The sequence below is a fragment of the Thermobia domestica genome, chromosome 7 (assembly GCF_964235325.1).
Source record: "Thermobia domestica chromosome 7, izTheDome1.hap1.1, whole genome shotgun sequence".
NCBI lineage: Eukaryota > Metazoa > Arthropoda > Insecta > Zygentoma > Lepismatidae > Thermobia > Thermobia domestica.
The window spans coordinates 101,270,196-101,294,924 of NC_137460.1; the positions used below are offsets into that span (position 1 = coordinate 101,270,196).

Consider the following 24,729-nt stretch of genomic DNA (forward strand, 5'->3'; position numbering starts at 1 on the left):
ATGGAGAAAGGAAAAATTTGTTATTAATACTAGTCAGATGGTATCACACAGATAACTCTCTAAAAGAGAAACAGCTTGTCGTGAGAATAGTGGTGGACAAAGATTACCACAAATGTTGACTCTGAACAACCAGAAAAATGTCACATTCAAATTTGGGCCAACTATGACGACCCACTTGTATACATGCGATAGTATATAGCACATCGCAAAAAGTGATGGTTTAGACAATGGAATCACTGAAAATTGTCGGATTGAAATAATGTAATTTAACGTTCCACGTTTATGCTCTTAAAACTAAATATGACGGACAATTAAAGAGAGGAAATCAAAAGGAAATTAAATTTTTATGTTCTGCTAACGGGAGTAGAACAGGAAGCGCATTCACCCGTGCAAGGACTTCAAAGTTAGCATTTTAATTGAGGATAAAGTATTGTATTCATATTTATTTGCAACATTATACTTACAGAAAATAACTTAGTTCCTTTCTTCATTAACTTTTGATGCCTCAATGGTAGACCGTTCATCACTGGTGCTTGGTATCACTGGTTCGATCCTCGCTTCCGCCAAGTTAACTAGATGATGGACAAACACCATGTGAGTGAGTTTTCTCCTGGCTCTCCCGTTTCAAGCCACTTTTTAATGCCACCATTACATTAATTTCTCATCATCACCGTCTCCTGTTGCCTAGCGGGCATAATCGTGGGATGTAAAACTGAATGATTTCATTTTACATTTACCTTTGTAACGGCTTTCAATGGCATTTATTAACTTCAGTTTCACACGCAATCTATTATCGACTCATAGTGATTGAATTATACATAATATATATTTTACTTATATATTTACTAATAAGACTCCCAATACATTAGAAAGACCATTATTTTTGTAAAATGTTTATTAAGTTCTTGAAGCAAAGAGTGAATGTTCTACTCGGGTCTAGAATTGTCCCTACTTAGTATTAATTATTTCCGTCCATTTTCTACATATTTCTTGCGGAGACTATTCGGAGTAAATGTTTTATGCTAGTAACATTTCATTCTTGACAATTGTAACACTTTAAAGACATAGGAGTAATTCTAAGTGTATTGAAAATATTCAAATAAACTAGAATGAAGATGACAAAACAAACGAAAATTATCAGAATAAATTATTGTTTTTAACAAACTGCAGCGTCAATCTTTTCTAAAAACAAAAAGGAAAAAGGTGAAGGGTGTGACATTTGGATTGATGACCATAGAGAAAGTAAAATACCCATCGAGCACACGCTAACCAACTACTTTACGAACTACTCTACGCCTCTATCCTGTTAGGCGTAGAAATCACTCACAGAAATTCCAGAACACTTAGCATATTTTGTGGCTTGTTTCTATTTGTTCCTTTGTTTACGTAAAAAAAGTATATATGCACAATTTCAATCGGATATATTGAAAACTAAGGTCGTGAAAATTTTTTGAAATATGCCTTAAGGAAATAAAAAAACGTCACGCCTCTGCGCCCACACTTGGAACCACCAAGTTGACCCTGCAGTTTTAAAACGCATTTGGGGTCCTTTTTGATCCATGCTTGATCTGTCCGATTAAAAAAAGAATTAAATACCTGTTACAGGACCTAAAGAACCGATCAAGGGCAACACTACTCAATAGAAACAAAAGTTACTATAAATCGTAAATGGGTTAATACGAATGATTAAAAAGTGCTTGTGTCACTGTATAGTAACTAACATTATGAGAGGTTTACATTGAATTTCTAATAACGCGTAAAACGACCTCTCTCTCTGCAAATTTCTCTGCGTGTTTGATACGTTTACCAAAATGAAACTTAGAATTTGTCTATGAATTTTTTTCATCTTTTTAATAATAACTTGGTTATTTCTTTATTTTTATTGAAATATTTTATTTGGAAATATGTATTTTCTCCTTCTGTATACAGGGCTTGCTCTCTAGTTCAACACCTATGTAGGCGGTCAACAAAGAAAAAAATGGGCTTTTCTCGGGACTAATTATAGAAAAGCTCAAACGTTGCCAGTACAATATCATAAGGTACAGTACAGGTATAAGGTACAAGTGTAAGGTATCAGTACATTTCCTCAAAATTCCCTAAACCTCTCCTCTAGCTTTCCGCTCGGGCCCACAAGCAAATTTGCATACCTACATTGAAATGTGAATAACACGATTATGACAGTTAGTATGAATATGATTTTTTAAAGTTAGCTTCCTCATATTACGTTCTTTTAATTATGTCCGTATGTGTTTTTACCTAAGGTAAGTACATGCGGCGCTATTGAAATAAATTGCTGAAAAATAAGATGTCTAAATATAGGCTAATATTCAACGTGTTTGTTATTATTACTAAAAATCTGATAACGCTGCAACAAAATGTTTCAAATAAAACTTCTTGCTTGTTTTATTGGCTTTAAAACGGTACACGTATTAATAGGTTTATAGGAATTGGAATGATGTCCAGAGAGTTCTTACTAAATGAGTGCAGGTTCGGGAAAGTTATCCTACCGGGCCAGCAAGGCGCACGCAATACCCAATCTTTCATACTGTCTACCTTCATGCGTCAATTTCAGTTTAAGATTTATGAAGTTTGTATATTCTAAGTGATTTGTGCAGTGCAAGTGAGATGTTTATATATATTAGTATGACTTTAGTATTCTAATTTGTTATCTTTAACTAGAAAGTAACCTTTTATTTACTTGCTCATTAGCAATTTAGATTTTTATCTTTCGAAGAATCTCCAGACAAGTTTACGTTAGGTTTAACTGCAAAATAGCATTTTTCAAGTGCAAGGAAACCATTAAAATGTTTAGTTACTAGGCTCACATGATTATTCGCAGTCTATTTTAAAAACTGTGTAAAATATGTTATTTAGTATGCCTGAATAAAAACCAAAATGTGTTTCATTTCAAGAAACTAAACTTCAATTTAAAGTACATATCTCTTTATAACTTATTATGATTATACATTTTCGAATTTGCAATATTACCATTTTTTGTCATTATCACTTACCATAATTAATAGCAGAAATTGGAAAGTAATGTTCCTAATTTTAATCTTGCATTTCCATGTCATTTTGATTAATGAAACTTAACTCAGTACAATATATTACATTGACAAGAATGTAGTAATTTCATATTGTTGCAAGCTATCTGAGCAACATTAATGTAAAAAAAACAAATTGATTTCATTTGTTTAATTTGTGGAAAAGAAACTTAACATAGACACTGTAGTTGTAAAAATGGTGTACTTGCTATCGGTGAAGCTAGTGTACAAAGAAAAGGCGATTGCACGAAAAGTTACGGAGGAAGAGTATTAAGAAAGTGTACAAAGATCTTATTCCAGAAGATCGTGTCATTTTTCATTACAAGTTACAGGAAAAAGAAAAACGAAACTTCAAATGAATTCCAGAAAGTTGAAAGTAAATTTGTAATAAATCGTGCTCTTGTATTTGCTGTAAGACCTAGATCGTTTCTGTCACCTATATAATATAGACAAGCCTTGCTCTAAACCTACATCGATTTTACGGACTACACTTCAAAACACTTCATAAATATAATTCATCAATCGGAGTGCGAGCACCTTACCATGAGGTCACAATCTACCTAACATCGATCATTAACTCTGGCTCCCCAGCTATTAACTCAGATGGATTTTTCAACACGTTTTTGATCATGTTGACGTAAATGTAAGAACGTCTTGATAGCAAAGGTACTTTTCGTACCATGGGAGGGATTCATTGTGTCACGCCAGGTATCTGTGTCTAAACTGAGATAGCAGTTAACACAATTCTAATTGAATCTTTTATTAACACTTCAAATATCCGAGAGTACTTACATCCAATGAAAAGAATGTAAGTCTTTCTTTAATGGACATTGTCATTGAAGACTTAAGAGAACTTCAACAAGTAATATCTCTTACGGACCAATCTTCACAATATATGTTTCCTCTCAACCTTATAGGGCATGTTGGATTGCAGTCGCAGCCAGGATGGAGTGTATTTATGACTACCATAATTAGAAATTCAAAAATGTCTAATCACATATTATAACTGTAATTGATCAAAGCAGAAAATGAAACCAGTTGTAGTGATTGATGGTTTTCTTATTTATTATGTTCCTTGTACTTACGGAAATGTTATTCTAAACTGTAGACATTATGCTAGGAGTTCACTGAATTACGACCACGTACCTAATAGTTAGTTAGTCCACATTTGCTAAGGAGATGGCCTGAACACGGCATGGCATGGATTCTGGTAGTTGCTGATGGTACGTTGATTAGACACCATATATTCCTGATGGTATCCCACGATGAGTCCACAGATGTTGATGCAGGAGTCATGGTGCGAAAAGCTCGTTCCGCAACATCCCACAAATAGTATATATTATTAAAATCCGGCGACTTAGGGGGTATATTCATACGCTGCATCTCCGTGAAATGATCCTTAAAGGAGCAGTTCGACCTAGAAATGCATTTTTTACAATGTATTTCCATTTGTAGAGTTGAAAATTCTAAAAGGAATGGTGTTTGTTTGATCGCGATACGTTCAGTCGTTAGCGAGTAACAGAGGAAGAAAGATTTTGTGATGACGTCATAGGTGGGCAAGAAGCGAGAGCAGGCTTACATACTTCACAGTGCCAAGCATTTCGTTTGTGAGAGGTGCGGTGGCACGTCCTAAGTGCGGTTTCCTTTTTCAGAACTGATTGCAAAGACTTACAAATATCATCTGCATGTAAAAAATGATATCTGATGGTGGGCTGTACAAACTTTTTTATAATATTATAAAACGTATCCTATAAAGCATGAGTTCAGTTTCAAAAAAAAAAAAAAAAAAACGAAACCAATATGTAAATAGATGGCGGACGAGATTGCTTCAACACCTAAGTACCTTTTCTTTAATCATTCTTCCAATTCTCAAACATAAGTATGTTCATTTTCACGTTTTGTTGCAATTTTTAACGCTGACCCTATAATTTTGTGGTTCAAGGTATGTACAGGAGCGTAACATATGAGGCAAAAATGAAATAACATCTGTAAAGTTTGCCAGAATACGAAAGACACTTCACCGGTTAAATTTCTTTTATTCTCATAGCTGTCCGCGGAACAACTCTCATCACCCGTTTCATCATCATTGTCACATGATAGAGAAATTAAACGATGGTTCAATGTCTTGAGGAACAGTCATCGTCACTGATTCCTTCTACAAGCCGGTATATTTCACTCCCTAATTCACATTGTATAGCTTATTTCTAAAGCAGTATCTTTAGAATCATAAGTGACATCGTCTCTATTACCCTCTAATGCCTCGTCTTGACTACAACCATCAATTGCGTCTTGTACGATATTTGTACGTTGGTAACTGGACATAGATCGGTGCTTGTTCAATGGCTCGGATTTTAAACCTTTCAATAATATACTTGGAACAGCATTGTTTCTCAGTTTGCGTGTAAATAATTCTCCTGGCATTAGCCAGAAGTGCATCTAGACGCTAAAAACTCAGGGGGGGGGAGTCAGAACCCAGACTATGATATGTATATCATGTTTACTAAAAACTTTTAAAAATATCTAAATAATAGCTTAAATCAATTTTGTCACTCAAAAACTGGGGTGCCTAGGCCCCCGGCCCCAGCCTAGATCCGCCACTGGCATTAACTTTTCTTTCAGTAAACTTGACTTCTCGAAGACCGGCTCTTCAAGATGTTTGGAACACGGGTGATTTTATTTGGTACATTTTTTTCCCATTGATTTTCTTGGGCCATAATTTATATCGATCTGATTATTTCTCATGACTTAGAAACGTAAGAAAAGATACTTTACGTCCTCAGCTTCAATTGTACAAGAATTACAACCGAAAACACAGCAGGTATTAGGCATTTCTACTTCATTTCACAGACACAGCACGCGCTGTACTAACACGTGTTTTCTACTTCACACCAGTGTTTCTTTCAGAAAAAAAAATCCGGGGGGGGGAAAGGGACACTTAGTATTCGGAGAGGCACATTATTTTTACACAGTATTATTATATTTATTACATTATAGACGTATTATTTTGGTCTCCTCCGGGGGAATCTCTCAGAGCTTCGGGAGACAGTGCCACCCTAAAAACATGTCTGGAAGAAACATTGTTTTGCACAACAAACGTAATTACTGCTCTCTACTCTTTTTTTATACTAATGCTATAGGAAAAACAACTAACAAAGACTTCCCTCAAGAATTCAACACACAGCAAGACTGCTAACAAATCCAAAACACAATCTATTAAATTCAATGCACTATTAAAGGTTTATCAGCTGCGTACAAGGGAGTGGTTGCTGACTCACATTGAGTTTCTCATTTATCCCACCAATGACGTCACGATTTACGATTCATCAAAAACAAATGCCTGTAGAAGCTGAACGAGACGGCCTATCAAGATATAAAAAAATACGGGTCTCTTATTTTTTGTTTCTCTTTCTATTGCACCAAACTTGTTTTTAAGTCGAACTGCTCCTTTAAGCCTAGTTTGGTGCAAGCAAGGGCAGTTCTGGCTTAGTAGCACCATACATTGTCATCCTGGAAAATGTTTCATTATACGGATACGTGATTCTCTAATACGTGCAAGTACACAACGGATGTCTCGCTGTAATCCATGGACAAGAACGGTCCCACTATATGCCAACAGAGGCATTCCCAAACCATACAGCCGCCCCAACCTGTCTGTACAGTACGCAACATGCACGTGGGATCCATAGTTTCGTGCCGTTGACGCCATACATGGACACATCCATCCAAGACATGTAACACAAACTGTGATTTATAGGACAAACACAATCTTTTTTGATTACCCATGGTCCAATTAGCGTGTTTCTACGCCCAAGCGTGACGATCTCTGCGGTGGCGAGTGATAAGGAGCAGGTGATGAGTATTTAGTCTGATGTGGAACTGCATGCGTGACAGTATACGCCGTGTTGTTGCATGAGATATTGATTATGTGCATCCATCATTGTATTGGTCACATAATTCCCAAACACTGATAGTTTCTTTTGGCTGTCATGAGCTGTTTGACGTCACGCTCGCCCCACGTTTTGAACTTCCGTTTGCCCCCGTAGTTCCTTCTCTTGGAGACCGTTACACCATTTACTTCCAACTCATTATACACCTTCACTATACAAGAAAAGGGCGTATCCGACAAATATTGTTGCCTGGGTTATTGACGCGCCTATTGCTCTGTTAGCCACAATCATGACATATTAAAATGCGGATAAATCTGCCCACCTCGCATTAACAGTGTGCTGTCTCCCAACATGTAAGTTCGAGTGTGATCTTTCTCTGTAATACTACCAGTTAAGGTCGTCATATAGTCAGCTTGGGTGCTGGCCACACTTTCTGGTGTGAAAGGATGGTTGCGATTCAGTGAGCACTCAGCGTATATTGTAAGCACATACGAAAGAAGCGTCACTGTCATTTTTGACGGTTCTCGTGAAGATGGAACATGTTAAAGAAAGCTTTGATAGCAGTACCAAGTTCTAAGCCTTTTTGCACCTTGTGATCTTGGTCTCGTTTCTCCCAGCTGTGAATAACCTTTCGACAACTATATGTAGAAATTAGGTTCTGATTGTTCCTGCCTGTGGGAACACTGTAATGGACTTTCTTCAATAATTCTCCTGCCTAGACGATGTTATCGATTTCACTGATGACGAGTTGAATAGTGTACCGTTTTGTTTTAACAAGATTGGATTGAAAGCTGAATTGACTTTTATCGGTCAACAACTAAATAGCGATTCTATAAAATGTACAGTAATATTGTAGAAAGTACACACAGAACTACAGGTGCATCATAGCAAATCTGAAACATTTACATGCATCAAATGGCGCGTTAATATGTATAAATTTCGTTTTCGTCACTGATGCGCAGCCTTTTCAATCCGAGAAAAAGGAACGAAAATAAAAACGGATCAATTTAGACATATAAATGCATATTGGTTTAAGATTACTCGATTGATGCAGATTTCTGCATCATTGTTTCTAATGCATTTCTTCTTGATGTGGGCGTCACCTGTTGTGTTTTGTTTGAAGCTAGTCTCCAGCACTTTCTGCGCATGCTCGAATAGTTTTCGTGTTGTTGTGGAGGGAATATGATTATTCTCTGCAGTGATTCTTTGTGTTTAAGTTGGTGTTGATAAGCTTTATTCTCTGCAGTGATTCATTGTGTGTAAGTTTGTGTTGATAAGCTGTAGTGAAGCTGTATTGCGGATTTAAATATGACCGAGGTAAGTATATGACCGATATTAATGTATTATGAGTCTTCTGGTTGTAATTTGTAATCTAAAATTTCTGATTATGATGGTGAGCTAGCGTCAGGTAGTGGAAGTATGTAGATATCAAGTTAAGATCAGTAGCGTTAACAAAACAATAAAACATGTCCTTCATCTGTGTATCATTTAATTATATATATATATATATATATATATATATATATATATATATATATATATATATAGAGAGAGAGAGAGAGAGAGAGAGAGAGAGAGAGAGAGATAGATAGATAGATAGGGATAGTCCAACAATCTAACGTTTTAACGCTCTTGGACTAGTTAAATAATGGCTAGGTTAGATGATTACGATTATGTTGCACCATAATTAAGGTTACTAGTGGCTTAGTGAAGATTGACCAGGCGGGCGGGCTCACAAAGAGTTCCGGCAATATACTTGGAGACTTTGATGTTTGTAATTTTTTCTTGGAAGAAATAATTCCCTTTCACGTACTTTATTTCGAACAAAATAAGACACTAAATAGTTGCTAGACAAGCTGACAAACACATACAAACGTGTATGTATATATATATATATATATATATATATATATATATATATATATATATATATATATATATATATATATATATATGTGTGTGTGTGTGTGTGTGTGTGTGTGTGTGTGTAACACTAAGGCTCCCATCCCAAATAAGTAAAATAAGTATTGTGTCTACGCTACTGAGGGTTACTAAGATTTAAAGAATACCAAGGAAAAATAGGGTTAAGTTTAGAGTTACCCCTCCGCTTTTTATAAAAATCAGGAAAATTTACAGGAGAAATAAGGTAAGATATGATAATTTGAAGTTTTTATTTGGTGTTTAGGAATGTAAGTTCGGCAGTAGAGTTATGTTTAATGCGAGAAAAGATATGTGAAAGTTAGTACTATTTACCGGATGCGGAAGCATTCGCGGAAGGTTTCAGCAACATGGTAGTTGTAAATATGGCGAATATGGCAAACAGATGTAACGGATGCGCAAAAATAATGAAGAAAACCTTTTAAATTTTTGTGAGGCCCACGGAGTACTGAAGTTACGTGAAATGTAACAATTTTTAATACTTTAAGCATTGTTTTTTGTATGTTGCAAAGTCCAAGGGCACCTTCAGACTGGAGGGGCAACTCTAAACTTAAGCCAAAATAATGAAATTAAAATGAACCTATGGAAACTGAGGATGGTTTGTAGGAAGGTTACCGCTTTGGCATGGGATTATGGGCAAGAAATGGCACGAACTATTACTACTGATGTCAACCGGCTCGGTGGGAGTGAGCCCGTTGGCTCGAGTAGGCTTGGTTGGGGTGAGCCTTAACTCACAAGAAACGGGCATGAACCTGTCATCCGGACATCCGAATCAAACCTAGTCCATTCGATAAATTTAACAAAGATACGCCATGTACAAAAGTTAGGTGCCTTGGGGAACGAAGTAAGTCCCTGGGGCCCATTAACCCTGTTAGTATAAAGAAAATCGCAGTGAAATAGCTATTGCGTCAACATTGTTCATTGGAAAGCCTCTTCAGCATGAAACAAGCTTTCCAGAGGTGCTATGTATTGCGGCCTATAACGTACTTGAACAGGAAAAATTGGTAGAATGTCGGGAAAATTCCCTCCAGAAATCCCTTTCATCAACTTTGGGCCCCGTCTGGAGTGGCCCCGGATTAAAGCACACAATCCAAATGTATGTCGAAAAATACTATGCGGGATAAGAAATGTGTGCACCAAGTTTTGTATTGATGGAATAGATATGTGGGAGAACCTAGTATAACAATACACACTTTCCCTTCAAACCTATTTCGTCTATCAACACAAAACTTGGTACACACATTTCTTATCCCCTACTTTCCGAGATACATTTGGATTGTGTGCCTTTACCCGTGGCCACTCCGGAGGGGTCCAAAGTTGATAAGTGGGATTTCTGAAGGAAATTTTCCCGACATTCTTCTAATTTTCCCTGTTCAAGTACGTTATGGGCCCCAATATATAGCACTCTGGAAAGCTTGTTTCATGCTAAAGAGAATGAGCTATAAGCTATGTCTTTCAAATGAACAGTGTTGATGCAATAGCTGTTTCACTGCGAGTCTACGATTTTCTTTATACTAACAGGGTTAATGGGCCCCAGAGACTTACTCTGTTGTACATGGCACCTTTTTTTTTTTTTTTTTTTTTTTTTTTGTGCATGAACATATCTTTGTTATGTTTATCGAATGGGCTAGGTTTGATTCGGATGTCCGGATTAAACGCTCATGTTCGTTCCTTGTCAGTTCGGTTCGAGCCGGCTCCGTTGGAATGAGCCATTAGTTTGTTCATTTGGGTTTAAAGGCCATAAAATTCTGTAAAATCTGAATTAGATTTGATGTTACGTTAATCAAACGATTGACTTTTTTTTTTTTTAATGAAAGGTATGAGAAAGATGATATGAACCGTTTTTAGCTTATTGTGGGTTCGGAAATAAAGTATTATTCTAAAGCTGAAACGAGCTGCGTTTTATAATAACTAAGTTTTGCAGTTTCTTACCTGACACATAGAATTTTTGTATTTGATTAAAGTTAAAAAAAAATACAGTAAAAAGTTTGTCGGATTCATGTTATTTAAAAACTACAAGGTGCATTTTGTACCATTTGGCAATTCTTTATTTTAGGTAAGGCAGTGACCTGTTCCTGCAGTTAAATTTGCAGTTACCAAGAACGAAAGACAGAAAACAAGTGCCCTGCGGAGCTCTAACTCGCTTTCACTCGCTAACGCTCGCTCAGCAGTACTACGTAGTTTAAGTTATCTTTGCCTTGCCCAAAGTAAAGGGTTACCTACTATTTTACTGCTCGACTATATTAATTCTTTGTCTGGGAAATTTACTACTTGAGGTGGTATCCCATCTTTGCTCTTGAGTTCAAAAAAAGGTACAGTAAAAATTAAGAGGACCACGAAGTCAGTGAACATCAATGGCCAGAACGAATGTAATATTTGTTAATTTATCATATAAAGAATATGGGTTCAGCTCGTACAGATCACTTAACAAAAGGAAATTTCAAACTTCAAAGTTTCTCACCACTTGCTCATAAGTGTATTGTGAATTAGAATGATGAGTCATTTAAAACCTCGAAAGATGAACATTGCTGATAAACGCTTCAAGTTCTAGTTCTTCCCCTCCAAAGTTGAGCAGCAAGAAAAAGAAATAAAGGATCCGCAGAAGGAACTTGTTTCTTGCACAAATCCACAAAGGAATGAACAAATATTTAGGTCAACTCACCTGCTCGTGATTCATTTCCAAGAATAATAATAAAAACACTTCACAAAAGAAAGGTATTTTATCGTATCAGTTCACTATCAACTCACGACGGCTGCTAGTGACTCATGCGACCAATTGACATAAAAGTACGTACGTATAATTTCGAAATTAATTTCAACGCTGAAACCAAATAGGCCTAGGTGCTGGTAGCTATGTTCTCATCTAAGATATCCAATGTATGCGTGAACTCTGGAGCGATGATAATAATAATAATAATAATAATATATAACATAGTAGTACTCAATACTCTCATTAGTTGAAGGGGGCGCGGTGCTCAGTGGTTGCCCTCCCCGCTGGTCTAGTATCTAGCAGGTGCGCCTTTGGTGTACGAGGTCCCGTGTTCGGTTCCCGGTGGGAGAGCCTTTGTGATTTAATTGTCCTCGATGTTTCTGAGTTCGTGTCCCTGTCGTTCTAGGCGATTAGAAAAAAATCAAGTAAACGAGTAAAGCAAGTAAAATAAGTAATAAGTAGTTCAAGTAAGTTACTGAGACACGTTCGGTGAGTCAGTTAATTTTAAAAAAAAGTGGTAGAGCGTTCACCTCCGGTGCTTGGGGTCGTCCCTGATTCGATCCCAGCTCGCGCCGTGTTTACTTTCTGGTGGACAAACACCATGCTTCAGGGGTTTCTCGGGGTTCTCCCGTTTTCTCCCACTTTATTCATTTCACCATTTCAGTCCTTTTCTATCATCACCGTCTCCTTTAGCCTAACCGGCATTATCGTGGGACGTAAAATTGAAAGATTTCGTTTCTTATTAGTTGAAAGTTGATTATTTTTAAAAAGACTTCATTTAGCTCGCATAAGTTGGTGCTCCTGCACCAAGGGCGCCGATCCTGGGGAGCTTTAGAGGCCTGGGGCACAAGTAGCTAAGTTCAAGTAGGTTCTTCTATTTCTACAGTACATGGTCATTCGTTTTTCCCTTCTACTAATGCGTAGGACGTGTTCCCCAAAAGTTACACGGAAATCGGCGCCCTTGCCCTGCACATACTAATAGTAGGATACCTACGGTCACGCGCGGTCACGTAAAAGTGATGTTTTGGCTAGAGTTTTGTGCTAAAAGCCCCGATTTCGTAAGTGATATTGAAATTAGTATTGACAAAACACAGGTACTATTCTAAACATTCGAATTCGCAGTTCAGTCTGTAATTTAAATGGCTTAATTTCTTTTAGTTATTTTAAAGTATTGGTTACGAAATTTCTTTCCGTATCTGTTACAAATAGAAGTAAATAACGAAGAATCAAATGATATATAACTATTTTTCGCAATCTAATAATGTAGGGATTCGACTTTTGGTTTAAAAAGTACTGAAATTGGTGGGTGGAAAGGTGAAAAAAAACATCTTTTTGGACAGTAGTTTGATGGACTGAGAACTATATTAATAACACTGTTTCACAAGGACCATATTTCTGAGATAACAATCTGTAATTCTGTAATAATTTACCACACTGAATTTAAATCTCAAATTAGAATTTCGCTATCAGGCATAGTTTTTTAGCAATACAGGGTGTTCCATAAGTACATGACACATTTTAAATATTAAAACTATTGACGGCATACATGCATACATGATGTGTACATATATATATATATATATATATATATATATATATATATATATATATGGAGACTACTCTGGCGTATCGGTAGAACCAAGAGTCACACCCACTACAAAACATAATATAAACCAGTAACATCTTAGTTACTGTTTCATTCTCAGAGAACTTTTTTTTTTTCAGAACATACATCATGTATTTATGTATTTAATAACATCCTGTATTACTGAAAAAGTAACCCTAATAGCGAAATTCTGATTTCAGATTTGTATTTAACACGGTGAATTACTATAGAATTACAGATTTGTATCCCAGAAATAATTTTTTTTTTATTTAGAACATTGTAATTATAGTACTTCCCACAAACACAATTTTCATATTTTTGTACCTAATTCTAAACGCCCAGATATTTGTCCGTTCTGAAAATACATCTTTAGTAATTAAACACTGAAAAATGTAAGTAAACAATTCTTTCAGATGATTTTAAAATGAAACTTTGTATCTCTATGTTCTCTGAATCTGTCGTATCGCTTTCTATATGCGTGTACTTTAGTATACTAGATCTAGAACTGAAAATGAAGAATGAATTAAACTGTATGTGAGTGATAACTAAGAGGGAATAAAAGTACAAAATAAAATTTGAGTTGGTAGCTTCCATTTTATTTCTCTATATATAGTTTTCTGTTTCCTATCGCTACATTTGCTATCGGTAAGATTTTTCTAACATTGACCCAATCTCTTTTATTTTACCAAAGATAAAATGGGGTTTTATCTTTAGTCGAGAGTAGCATGTTTTTGTATTAATGCGTTAATGCAAGTATTTAGCCTACCTTCTCTGCAATCTAAGATAGGAGGGAATCTTTTCATTTCTATACCTTGTTTCTGAATTATCCGTTTTGATGTCTTTTCTACTATGCTGTTAGATATTTTACTGGTAAACAAAATTTCATACATTATTGTAGATAATATAGAACGTAATTCTCATCAATGCACCCACCAATTTCAGTACTTTTTTCATCAAACATCCATTTCATACGTTAATACTGGTAAGAAGCGAGAAAGAACTGACGGATAACGATTAGAACTTAAAATTGTATGCTTATTTGGTAAGAATTTCTTGTTTGGGTTGAAAAGGTTCCTTTTGCTGGATTTAGTGGAACACCAAAAAGGCAGGGTGAGACGTCAGCTCAGTACGAGCGACCAAACGGCTCAAGCCAACTCGATTAGAGTGAGCCGTCGATTTGAAACTTATTTCTCTAAAGTTAAGATGTAAGAAACAACGCAAATAACTGAAACCAGATTTAGCTTATCCAAGGCGACCACTTTTTCCAACAATAAGATGGTATATATATGTATAAACAAACTGATTTCCAACATCCACACATAAACGTTGTTCAGTGGTATTTTTCAAAACATACGTCTATGTGATAATTCATTGAATGAATTTGTGACAATTTTCCACATGAACGCTGCATATATCAATGAAGAGTTATGGTTATAATCTGTTCTCTTTAATTTCAGAGGTAATGAATAAGTAATATTTGGATACACTGTGAAGAACCATGCCTGTAGTGAAATATGTGTGGAACATGAAGCAGTAACTTACAAAGCATTGTTGAGGCATATATATTTGAGGCATAGTTTGGAACCGCATTTTCAAATATCGTGCTTTTTAGGAAATTGTGGAAAGTGTTTTAAAAAGTATCATTCGTTTATTGTTCATTTGAATAGAAGTCACAAAGCATTTGTTCGGAAGCATGTGAACAACAAAGTAGGATTTAGGAGTAGAAACGAAGAATGTGCAACAACAAGCAGATATTCAGAGTCTGATGAGTGTAGGGAAGAAACAGTGAATAATGACCTTTCTTTGTGTACTGTTGATTATAAGTTTGCCATGATGATACTTAAGTTCCGTGAGCAAGGTAGACTGCCTTTAAGTACAACATGTGATTTGTTTGAGGAATTTGCAGATTTGCATGAAATATTTTTGTCAAACACCCTTACAAAGTATACAAGTGATATTTCACGTTTGGTAAATGAAGATAAAGCAGGGGACTTGGAGACACTGTTTAATCAGTATAATGGGTCGAATGAACTTAGAACTGTTCTTCAGAAATTTGATACAAAGCGTAAGCAGGAATCAATATTCACACAATTAGGGTTTGTAAAGCCGGTAAAGGTGAATGTTGGTGATGGTTGTGATTCATTAATATACATACCACTTCTTGACACCTTCAGAGAATTTATGAATCATGATGATGTTCTAGCACAAGTTCAACTTGTCCTGTCAAAAAACACTATTTCCCATTTTTGCGATGGTACAGTGTTTAAAAATCACCCCCTTTTTAGTGTTGATAAGTTTGCATTACAGATTATATTATACTGTGATGAGTTCGAGGTCTGTAATCCTTTAGGAAGTAGAAGAGGCTATCACAAACAATTTGCTGTTTACTGCAAAATAGGAAATTTAAATCCTACTCTAAATTCAAAGTTACAGTCGGTGTTTCTTTTGTTATTATGTAAAACTCAGGTACTGAAAAAACATGGATACAATGTTGTATTTTCAAAATTAATAGATGATCTGAAAGTACTCGAAAGTGTTGGGGTTAAATTCAAAGGTTCCAATGTTGTAGTAAGAAATACTGTCAGTATGGTCGTTGCAGATAACTTAGCTTCACACGGAATTGGAGGATTTACAGAAAGTTTCTCCGCTTTACGGATATGTAGATTTTGCATGGCAACATCACGAGACATACAAACATCATTTATGCACGATAATTTCGTTGTAAGGGACGAGATTTCATATGACGCACATGTGGCTAACGTGCAGATAAATCCTAGTATGCAGACGACGTATGGTGTGAAGAATGCATCTGTGCTTAAGCAGCTAACATTTGTTAATGTTACTGACTGTTTACCACCCGATATATTACACGATTTGTTTGAAGGGGTTGTGCCAGCCTTGCTGAAGATAATCCTAGTTAACATAATGGAAAACACCGGCTTGTCTTTGGAAGAAGTAAATTCACATATACGGAATTTCGAGTACCATGTCTTAGATCGAGCCAGTAAACCAGTACCTTTGGCGTCAACTTTTCCAAATTGCGCAATTAAGCAAACCGGCAGTGCTATGTGATGCTTTGTTAGACTGTTTTCTTTGATTTTTGGACATTTCATAGCAGAAGATACAGTTGTGCACGACCTTCTGGGGTTTCTGGTGGAATTCGTTCAGTTGGCAACATCTCCTGCTTTTGACATGGAGATGCTTTCATACATGCAAGTTTGTGCGCAGGACATGCTTTTTCATCTAAAAAAGCTTTTTTCTAATGTTAGAATAACACCAAAGATGCACTACCTTCTGCACTACCCTATGTTGATTATGAAATTTGGTCCTCTAGTACATTGTTCGACAATTCGTTTTGAAGCTAAGCATGCTGAGTTAAAAGGATGGGCTACACTATCCAAAAATAAGAGAAATTTGAGTTTCACAATGGCTTACAGGCATCAATTAAAACAGTGTTACTACTTTTCCTCAAAACTATATTTCCGTGATGAACCAATTGTGACCGATAAGGGAACTGTGTATGTTAAAAATATTGATCTAGAAGAGAAAGAAATATTACTTTCTATTGGATTTGTTCCTAATGACGAATGTTATGTTGTGCATTGTTCAATGTTAAAGTACAATGGGATATCATATTATGAAAACTGTGCAATTATAACGCACAATGACATCAATAGTATAAGGTTTGGCATCATAAGATCAATGTATATGTTTAGAGGTAAATATGTACTTGTGTGTAACATGACCAAAAACGAACTCTTTGATAAACGTTTTCAATGTTATACTGTAAATCAAACAGAAGTACTGACTGCAGTGTATTGTAACGAACTAAAGTTTCCATCAGCTCTCTCAACTTATATATATCCCATTACTGGAAGTAAATGTATTGTATTGAGATGTGTGTGTTTAAGGTCTTAAATTTGTATCGAAGAAAAAGAGGGGGGGATGAAGGATAAGTGATGATGGAAGAAATGTAATTTTAACACGAAATATAAAATATCTTCACACCTCAATTGGTATAGGCGAGGAGAGGAAAAATTTGTGTTTACACCACTCAGTGCGAAAGCACATTTATTTCAGATATGTATATTTTGTGCAGCTTACTTTATGATTTACTGGTAATTAGGACACGGGAATAAAATAATATTTAAACATAACTATTTATTACAACTATTAGGTAGATACTTTAAGCAATGGATCATATTTTACTGTAATTTGTATTTTAATGTTAAATGCAGAGTTAAATATATATAACTTTGTTGCGTATATATATGTGTAGGATTAAAATACTGAACAACATGGAGAGGGAAGAAAATCATACGCACTTTGGTATTCTGACAAAATATGTAAATATTAGACGAGGTGCGTAATAGGCCAGCATTTACAATTATTTTCGTACAACAGGAATCGTGCGGTACTTTACAAAGTAACAACGTTTTACATATTGTCGACTGAATCGATAAGCCTTTCCCCGAAGGAACTCTAGATCCTTTCTACCTTATATAAAAGAATAAATGCTCACTCCTGTTTCAACACATTGTACGCAAATAATTTTTTTAACGAATAGATCAGAGTAGCTGTAACAATACTAGAGCAGAAAGACAACTTTAATAGGCGTTTGATATATTGACATTAATTACAAACAGACTAGAACCCACTTTGCTTATTATACCAGATAAAATGCATTTCTAGTCTGTAATCTAGTTTAATATATATATATATATATATATATATATATATATATATATATATATATATATATATATAGGTTAGAAGGTATCACATAACATTCAACGAAAAGAAGAAGATTGTATCATGCGATGGAACAACTAAAAACCTACTGAAAGCGGTGAAGGAAGCGTTTTTGCAATCCAATCAGCTTGACCTTCAGTACTGGGATGCTGAGTTTGAAGATTGGGTGGACGTCGATTCGGAAGAAATACCGAAGGAAACTAAAAAGCTGAAAGTGGTTTCTGTTGTAAGGTAAGATACATATATTTTCATATGGAACTCTTCAAAAGTATGTAGTGATTTTCTTACAATTTTCATGTTTTTTTAATTTTTATTATGACCACCAAATGCACTTGCAGGTCACTTGTGCAAATGGACTTAAAAAGTTTTCATGCACTATAGTATTCCACTAGTTTCTTTGTTTTGACTTAAGAATTGTTCTCTTTTATGTAATTCATTAACTGCATTCTTCTTCCACCTATTCTCTATCACATCCTTAATAAGGTATTTCAAAGTCCTAAAGCCGCTTTACATCTACTTTCCCTAACATTCACATTTCTGCTTCGTAGAATATAAAACTCCGTAAGAAGTATTTGATAAGTCTCTTTAGTTACTCTTTGTTTAATGGCCCACAAAATATACTTTCCTTCATAAAGGTTTCTTTCGCCTTCTTATCCTTGCCTTTATTTCCGTCTCACACTTTAAACCATGAGTAATAATGCTACCTACACACTTAGCAGCGGCAAATTGTTCAACTTTCTCCCTCGAGCTTCTGCAATTATTATAGTTCTCTTCGTTCCAATCACCCTTGCTTTTGTCTTTCTAACGTTTTCATCCCATTTTCCCTACAGATTTAAAGCAACTTCTCTAACATTCTGTTAATTTTTATTTCCGATTCCGACACTATAGCCGAATATATTTATCATTTTTGCCTATTACGGAAATACGCCTTCACCAGAAAGGGCTCCCCTAACTATTTCTTTTAAATATATATCTGGAATAACGTTGAATTGAAACATGCTTAGGCCATAGATGGTGTAACTGCTGTTAAGATAATTATTCTTAGTTCCTAATTATAAAATCCTTACCTACTATATATCTTTGTATTTTAAGCATTCGAGGAAATGATGTAATTTCTGAAAACAATTATACGCTTTCAGAAATGAGAATCAACAACTTGTGCAAGAAGCAAAAGAGCTCAAGGAGAGTACCAAAGTTGACCCGTACCGAGGATGTGCTTTCATAAATGAGAGTCAAAAAGAGGATGAAGTTGAAAGGCCCAAGGAGAGCACTACAATTGACCGAGACAGTAAATCGTACGTGGAAATGGATGCTGATCATACTGACGAGAGTTCTGATGCACCTTCAGATCTATCTAGGTAAGTGTTTTACCAATATTAACATCACATCCTCATGAGATTGCATGTTAATCGTTGTCATATTGCAACTTTTGGGCAACGATACAAGAGTAGGATTACTAACTTACAAATTGTTTCTAGCAGTTCTTCTGAATAATCTAAGAAGAGAAAACACATCAAGGAGTAAATCGCACCCCGATATGTTTCCTCTTCTTAGATTATTAAATATTTTCTTTTGTTATTAGTTGTTAGACAAAGACAAATGTACTTTAGATATGTATTGATCAATATGCACAGAGATGGATAATATCTGCAATAAAAGTATCACTGTTATGGAGAGGACTTCTAAGTACGCGGAAAATGTCCTGTTCTCGCACATCTGGTCTTGGTGTTGGTCTTGCATTGCGAATCTTTGTCTGTGACTCGATTTCGCACAATCTAGTTTTGTCTTGTGTACCGTAGTCTTGGGTTTGGTCTCGCCTCTGTGACTCATGATTGAGGTAAACGTGGCTCAAACATTTCTTTCCTCTATAGACCAAAACTACGCTGTTTTCCTTTCTTGTTCATTAGACATTTTTCTCGTATTTGGCAATTCTTTACACGACGATGATATTGTTTTTTTTTTTTTAAACCCCGATTTCTCCTGCCTTGGCCAATTACTGAGAACTTACTTTTTCTTTTTATTTTCTCTCTTTTCGGCTGTTCAATCCTCAGCAGGTTTAGGTGAGGCAACTTTTTACATGGTAACTTATTTAAATCATGCCCTTTTGATTTATTGTTTATTTATTCTTTCATTTATTTGTATTTTATTGCAAAACAAGAAACACTAAAAAGAAAAAAAGTTTCTGGGAGTTTCTTATTTGAGGAAGTTTTTGAACACTATAACTTCATAAGTGTTATACATTTTTTGTACAAACACTGCTATACATTGCTTTGCTGTTATTCTGTATTACACCCAATTTGCTTTTTAGGTCCCTTACTAAGATATGGCCAGTCAATTTTCCTCTACCGAAATTTCGTCCAGATATTCAAATGTATTTGGATTCTGGTAGTCCAGAAAAAGGAGAACTTCTGCCACACAAATTTAGGAGAAGCATTGTGAATACACTGTTCGATGTTATGCTACAGTACACTGTGTAAGTATTTGTTAAATTTATATACACTGTGATCTATGCAACTATTTGTCAGACTTTTAGGAGAGAAAATTAGCATTTGATTTTTTTTTAAATGTAGTTGTGGCTATTAATTGAGTGTAAACCATCAGTTGTTACTAGTTATGTGTGAGTCTTGCCGTATTTACAATAACTGTTTCGATTTTCAAAATAACTGTTTCCTGCTGGTTCAATGTAATCTTGATAACTAAGGATCAGATTTTGAAGTGCACATTTATGATCGGAAAAAGGGAAAGAAATGCACTGAAAAAGTATTCAAAAGGTTTTAAAATGAAGTGCGAGAGAAAATAATTTTTATAAGCTTTTTTTTTCAACTATGACACGACTGTATAAACAACAATAGTTCTGGCTAAGAGAGCTACATTCTGCAGAAGTTTGCGTTTTCTTCTACCGTTTTCGAAGCTGAAAGAGAATTGCCGCTCTTGACTCTTGTGCAGAACAAAATTGCTATTGGCACTGAAGAAAACAAAAGTCAAAGTCAAAATTTGCAATTCTGAAGTTCGACGGCCAATTTTTCTATCATTTTTCATTGCTATTTCAAACCTTGCAATATATGGCCTAATGTTGCCACTGAATTTAAAATTTTCTAGCTTTTGTTACAAAGTAAGACATGAAATTTAACGTAGCTGCTCAAATAGAGAATTTATTCTTCATGACTATTAAAAATAAGTGCCGCTCTTGCTGATAGTCTACTCTATTATTTCTTCTTTTAGGATTCCAACGAGCTCTCAGTATGGAGACGTTGCAAGGTCACTTATAACTAAGTATCCCAAGCTAGCAGATCAGCCACCTACAGTAGCAGGAGATGGAGGACCAAGGTGGAAACCTTATGTGAGTACTGTAGTTAATAGTACTCTCAAGTGATTATCTGTTTCAAATGTACAAGGTAAAATGTAATCGTATGATGAAAGTATTAACCTGTTATGTAGGGTTAATTACAGACTAAGTGTTTACACCACAAAAAGAAGTTGTTCTGAGGACTAAGGATAGAAATGAAGAAATAAAGGTTGGAAAGGATAAAAATTCAGTACTTTACCATTAACACTAATGTGTAAATGTAGTCAGTGAGTCACGTCGTCAATCGCAAGGTGCCTTGATTGCTACATTAAGGTATCCTTTTCAGGGGTAATATTTACGTTTTATCCCTTTTTAACTTATTTTTTTAACTTCTGTCTGTCTGCTGACTTGTGGATTACTGCTTTTTGCGTTGGAAAGAACTAGTCAGTTTTTTAAATGGATGTTTCCTAGTAAAGGTTAGTATCTATACTACATTATTATGTTTTCCTCGCTGCGAATGCAAATTTTTGATCATAAATGAATTAGTTATTAATATGGTATTATCTAAGACAGATTGTTCAACACACTTTTCAGTACAACTCTTGTATTGCTTAACACAAGATAGATTTATGTAAATACTTTTACACTTTTTCGAGAGTGTTTCGTCAAGGAGTGAATCTAGGATCACTCTCACCTTACCTACGCAAGCGCAACCTTACACTACGCGGTGTTCTCATATTTCTGAGATCCCCACGAGTACATTCGTGATATTACATTGTTATTTCGTGTACTTTTTAGAGTGCAATCTATTTTCAACTTTAAAAAATTGATCGTTAATATTCTATTTTCTTTTTTTCAGTTAAGTTGGACGTACAGACTTTCAAACAAGTTTAGAAATGAACGAACGCGAGTTTCTGAGTTCAAAAGAGTTACATACCGAAGAAGAAGCCACCGAAGAAGAAGCGCGTTGAATTTCATTCCATAACAAGTGATTGTCCTCAACCTGGGGAAGACTCTGTCAGCCTACAGCGTCATAAAGTCATGCTGAAGGATGAATGGAAAAAGGTAATATAGGTCGTTTTCATATTTTCATTCTTTTTTTTTATACTTGTTCATTGATTTATTTAAATTTATATTGAAGAAGAGTGAAGTTCGTTATTTAATAAGTGAGTTTCGTAAAAAATATATCCAGTATGCAAGTACATGTAAGTAAGTAAATCTTTACATGTACTAAGGGAATGCTATGCATTTAAAACTGCGATTTTCCGTAGGAATTACTAGCAATACATAATTCAACAATGTTCGAAATATTCCACCATTACATGTTTGCTTGCATTGCATCAGCTCAGCCTGTAACAATTTACTGTAATTTTAAATTACATATTGAGTGCTCGTAAGTAAGACCTTCTTACATGTTACAATTAATAATGTGCTACAGAAGGCAAAAGAAACCTACACTAAGATTACGATGTCATTAGTCATTGTATTTTCGTGCATATAACACTATCACGTCTCTTTCTTTCTTTCTTTCTTTCTTTCTTTCTTTCTTTCTTTTTTCAGAAAGAAACATATTTAATCATGGTTGTGTCAATTTATTTAATTATTTCTGTGCCCAAACATCACACACGGCTTGTTCCTTCATATTATGTTTGCCAATAATATTGTAGCAATATGGCTATTTAACTTTACCTAATGTGAACACGCTAGTGTGTTTGACATTCTATAAAATTATTATACTGAATCTTGCTAAACATGTAGTGGAAATTTTAATAATTATGGTGCTCCTCATGTACAAATACAGAACAGAGTTCCTTCGTGGCTAAGCGGTTAGCGTAAGGCGCCTTTGGCGTGAGAAATCCGGGTTCAATTCCCGGCGGGAGCTCATGTGCTTCCGAACCCATGTTAATCAGTAGGTCCCGTCTCATATAGCCACGCTGCTGAAAGTGATATTAAACTCAAAAACAATTCAACTCAAATCTAGAACATCTTCAAACGACGGAACTACTAAGATGACTGAAAAATTATTTTTACTATGTATCCTTTCCTTTATTCATGATAATAGCAAATATCTTACAAACTTACGGGTTGACGTCTTTGGCTACAGGATGCTGTATAACAGTTCTTGTTCGCATCATTTTCTTGTCTTCTTCATAACCCGTACACTTAGTTTTTTTTTTCTTTTTAAGCAAGTTAATAGAGATGACGCTAAAGTAGAACATCTGATGAAGTTGACCTACAGCGAGAGACGCACAATAGTAAAATCGAATAGGCCAAGGCAAGATGTTTTACAGCGGTTGAGAGAAGATTTTCCTCCTCTCTTCAGTTCACAGGGAGTAAGTTGACATGTTTTCTGTATTTTTTATCAGTTTCCACTAGAATACAATATTTCCTCTTCATACCTTTTAAAGACTAGTAAAAGGTCTAGAAATTTATATGCAAGTGTTTATGTTAGTAATTTGAAAAGAAACATCAAAAATATTTTATATCAAAAATATTTTATCTGATATTTAAGGCACAAATGATTTATTATATTCCATCTGTAAATTCATTTTATACGGATTACCTTATTTTAAACGAAATACATAACTCGTATGACTGGGATTGGGAGCAGGGTTCTGTGATCCAACTCTTGAAAACTAGTTAGTTTCGGGAGGGCAAAATTCTATTCTAGGTGTCCTGGTAGAGTGTCCTACTCACCCGCTATTACTTAAGTATGGTTCGGAACAAAAAGTTCTCTCTCATGTATAGCCTCTGCTAAATGAGAGGTTAAACTCCAACGAAACTAAACGAGAAAGTATGGATATTAATAAAATCTCACTGTTTTCATAATTTCATATTTAATATTATTAAGTTATGCTGGTTACATGTAATTTATTTATTTATTTATTTTAGATCATGTTGGAAGGGTACCTCATACTTCACGTACCAGTTGACGACATTGTCGTAGCGTTTTTCAGATCGTCTGGTCCAAAAATTATGACGATGCTTCAAGAATCACAAGGAGAGAAAGCAAAAAGTATATTGAGGGAGTATGAGAGGAGTAGCAGTGTTCCAATGTACAAGAATGGCATTATCGTTGTATTAGGTCTATCGATTCTGCTTGGTGGAGAATCATCTATAGTTCTACCCTGTGATGTTTAGGTATGTTATTCCTTCCCACATCCCCTTCGTGAGTTGTACTTTAACAACATTCACCTTTATATTTGATTAATAAACATGGTTGTGAGCTACCGGGAAAACTATAAAAACCTGAAAAAGTGAGATAATTTAAAATTTCTGAAAAATCTGGGAATAGTTAGGAAATTCTGCTATCAGTTAGGGCAGTTTTTCGATTCAAGGGTTCACCGTGTATCAAAATTTACAAATGATACTTTAACAGATAATCCTGCACATAGTAGGCCTACTGAATAAGACATTTTTCAGAGTCCTCCTGATTTAGATGAGTTTATTCTAAGAAGTAACTAAGCTGAGCTTTTGCAGTCTGTACAGGGTGTTATGATTCCTTT

At 35.3% G+C, this 24,729-nt stretch overlaps 1 protein-coding gene across 2 annotated transcripts; it reads left to right on the plus strand.

Moving 5' to 3' along the window:
- The first annotated feature begins 7,853 nt into the window (after positions 1-7,853).
- On the plus strand, positions 7,854-23,543 carry LOC145690295 (uncharacterized). 2 transcript variants are annotated; one of them, XM_081765070.1, is made up of 7 exons: positions 7,879-8,248; positions 17,954-18,168; positions 19,077-19,295; positions 20,246-20,410; positions 21,160-21,277; positions 22,083-22,288; positions 23,410-23,543. In XM_081765070.1, the coding sequence occupies exons 1-6, from the start codon at positions 8,240-8,242 to the stop codon at positions 22,206-22,208; spliced, it is 852 nt and encodes a 283-aa protein (XP_081621196.1). In that variant the 5' UTR covers positions 7,879-8,239; the 3' UTR covers positions 22,209-22,288; positions 23,410-23,543. The 2 variants fall into 2 exon arrangements, with proteins under 2 accessions (XP_081621195.1, XP_081621196.1); XM_081765069.1 differs by lacking the exons at positions 17,954-18,168; positions 19,077-19,295; positions 20,246-20,410; ... (1 more) ...; positions 22,083-22,288; positions 23,410-23,543 and adding an exon at positions 14,643-17,926 and having other exon boundaries at positions 7,854-8,248.
- The last annotated feature ends 1,186 nt before the right edge of the window (positions 23,544-24,729 follow it).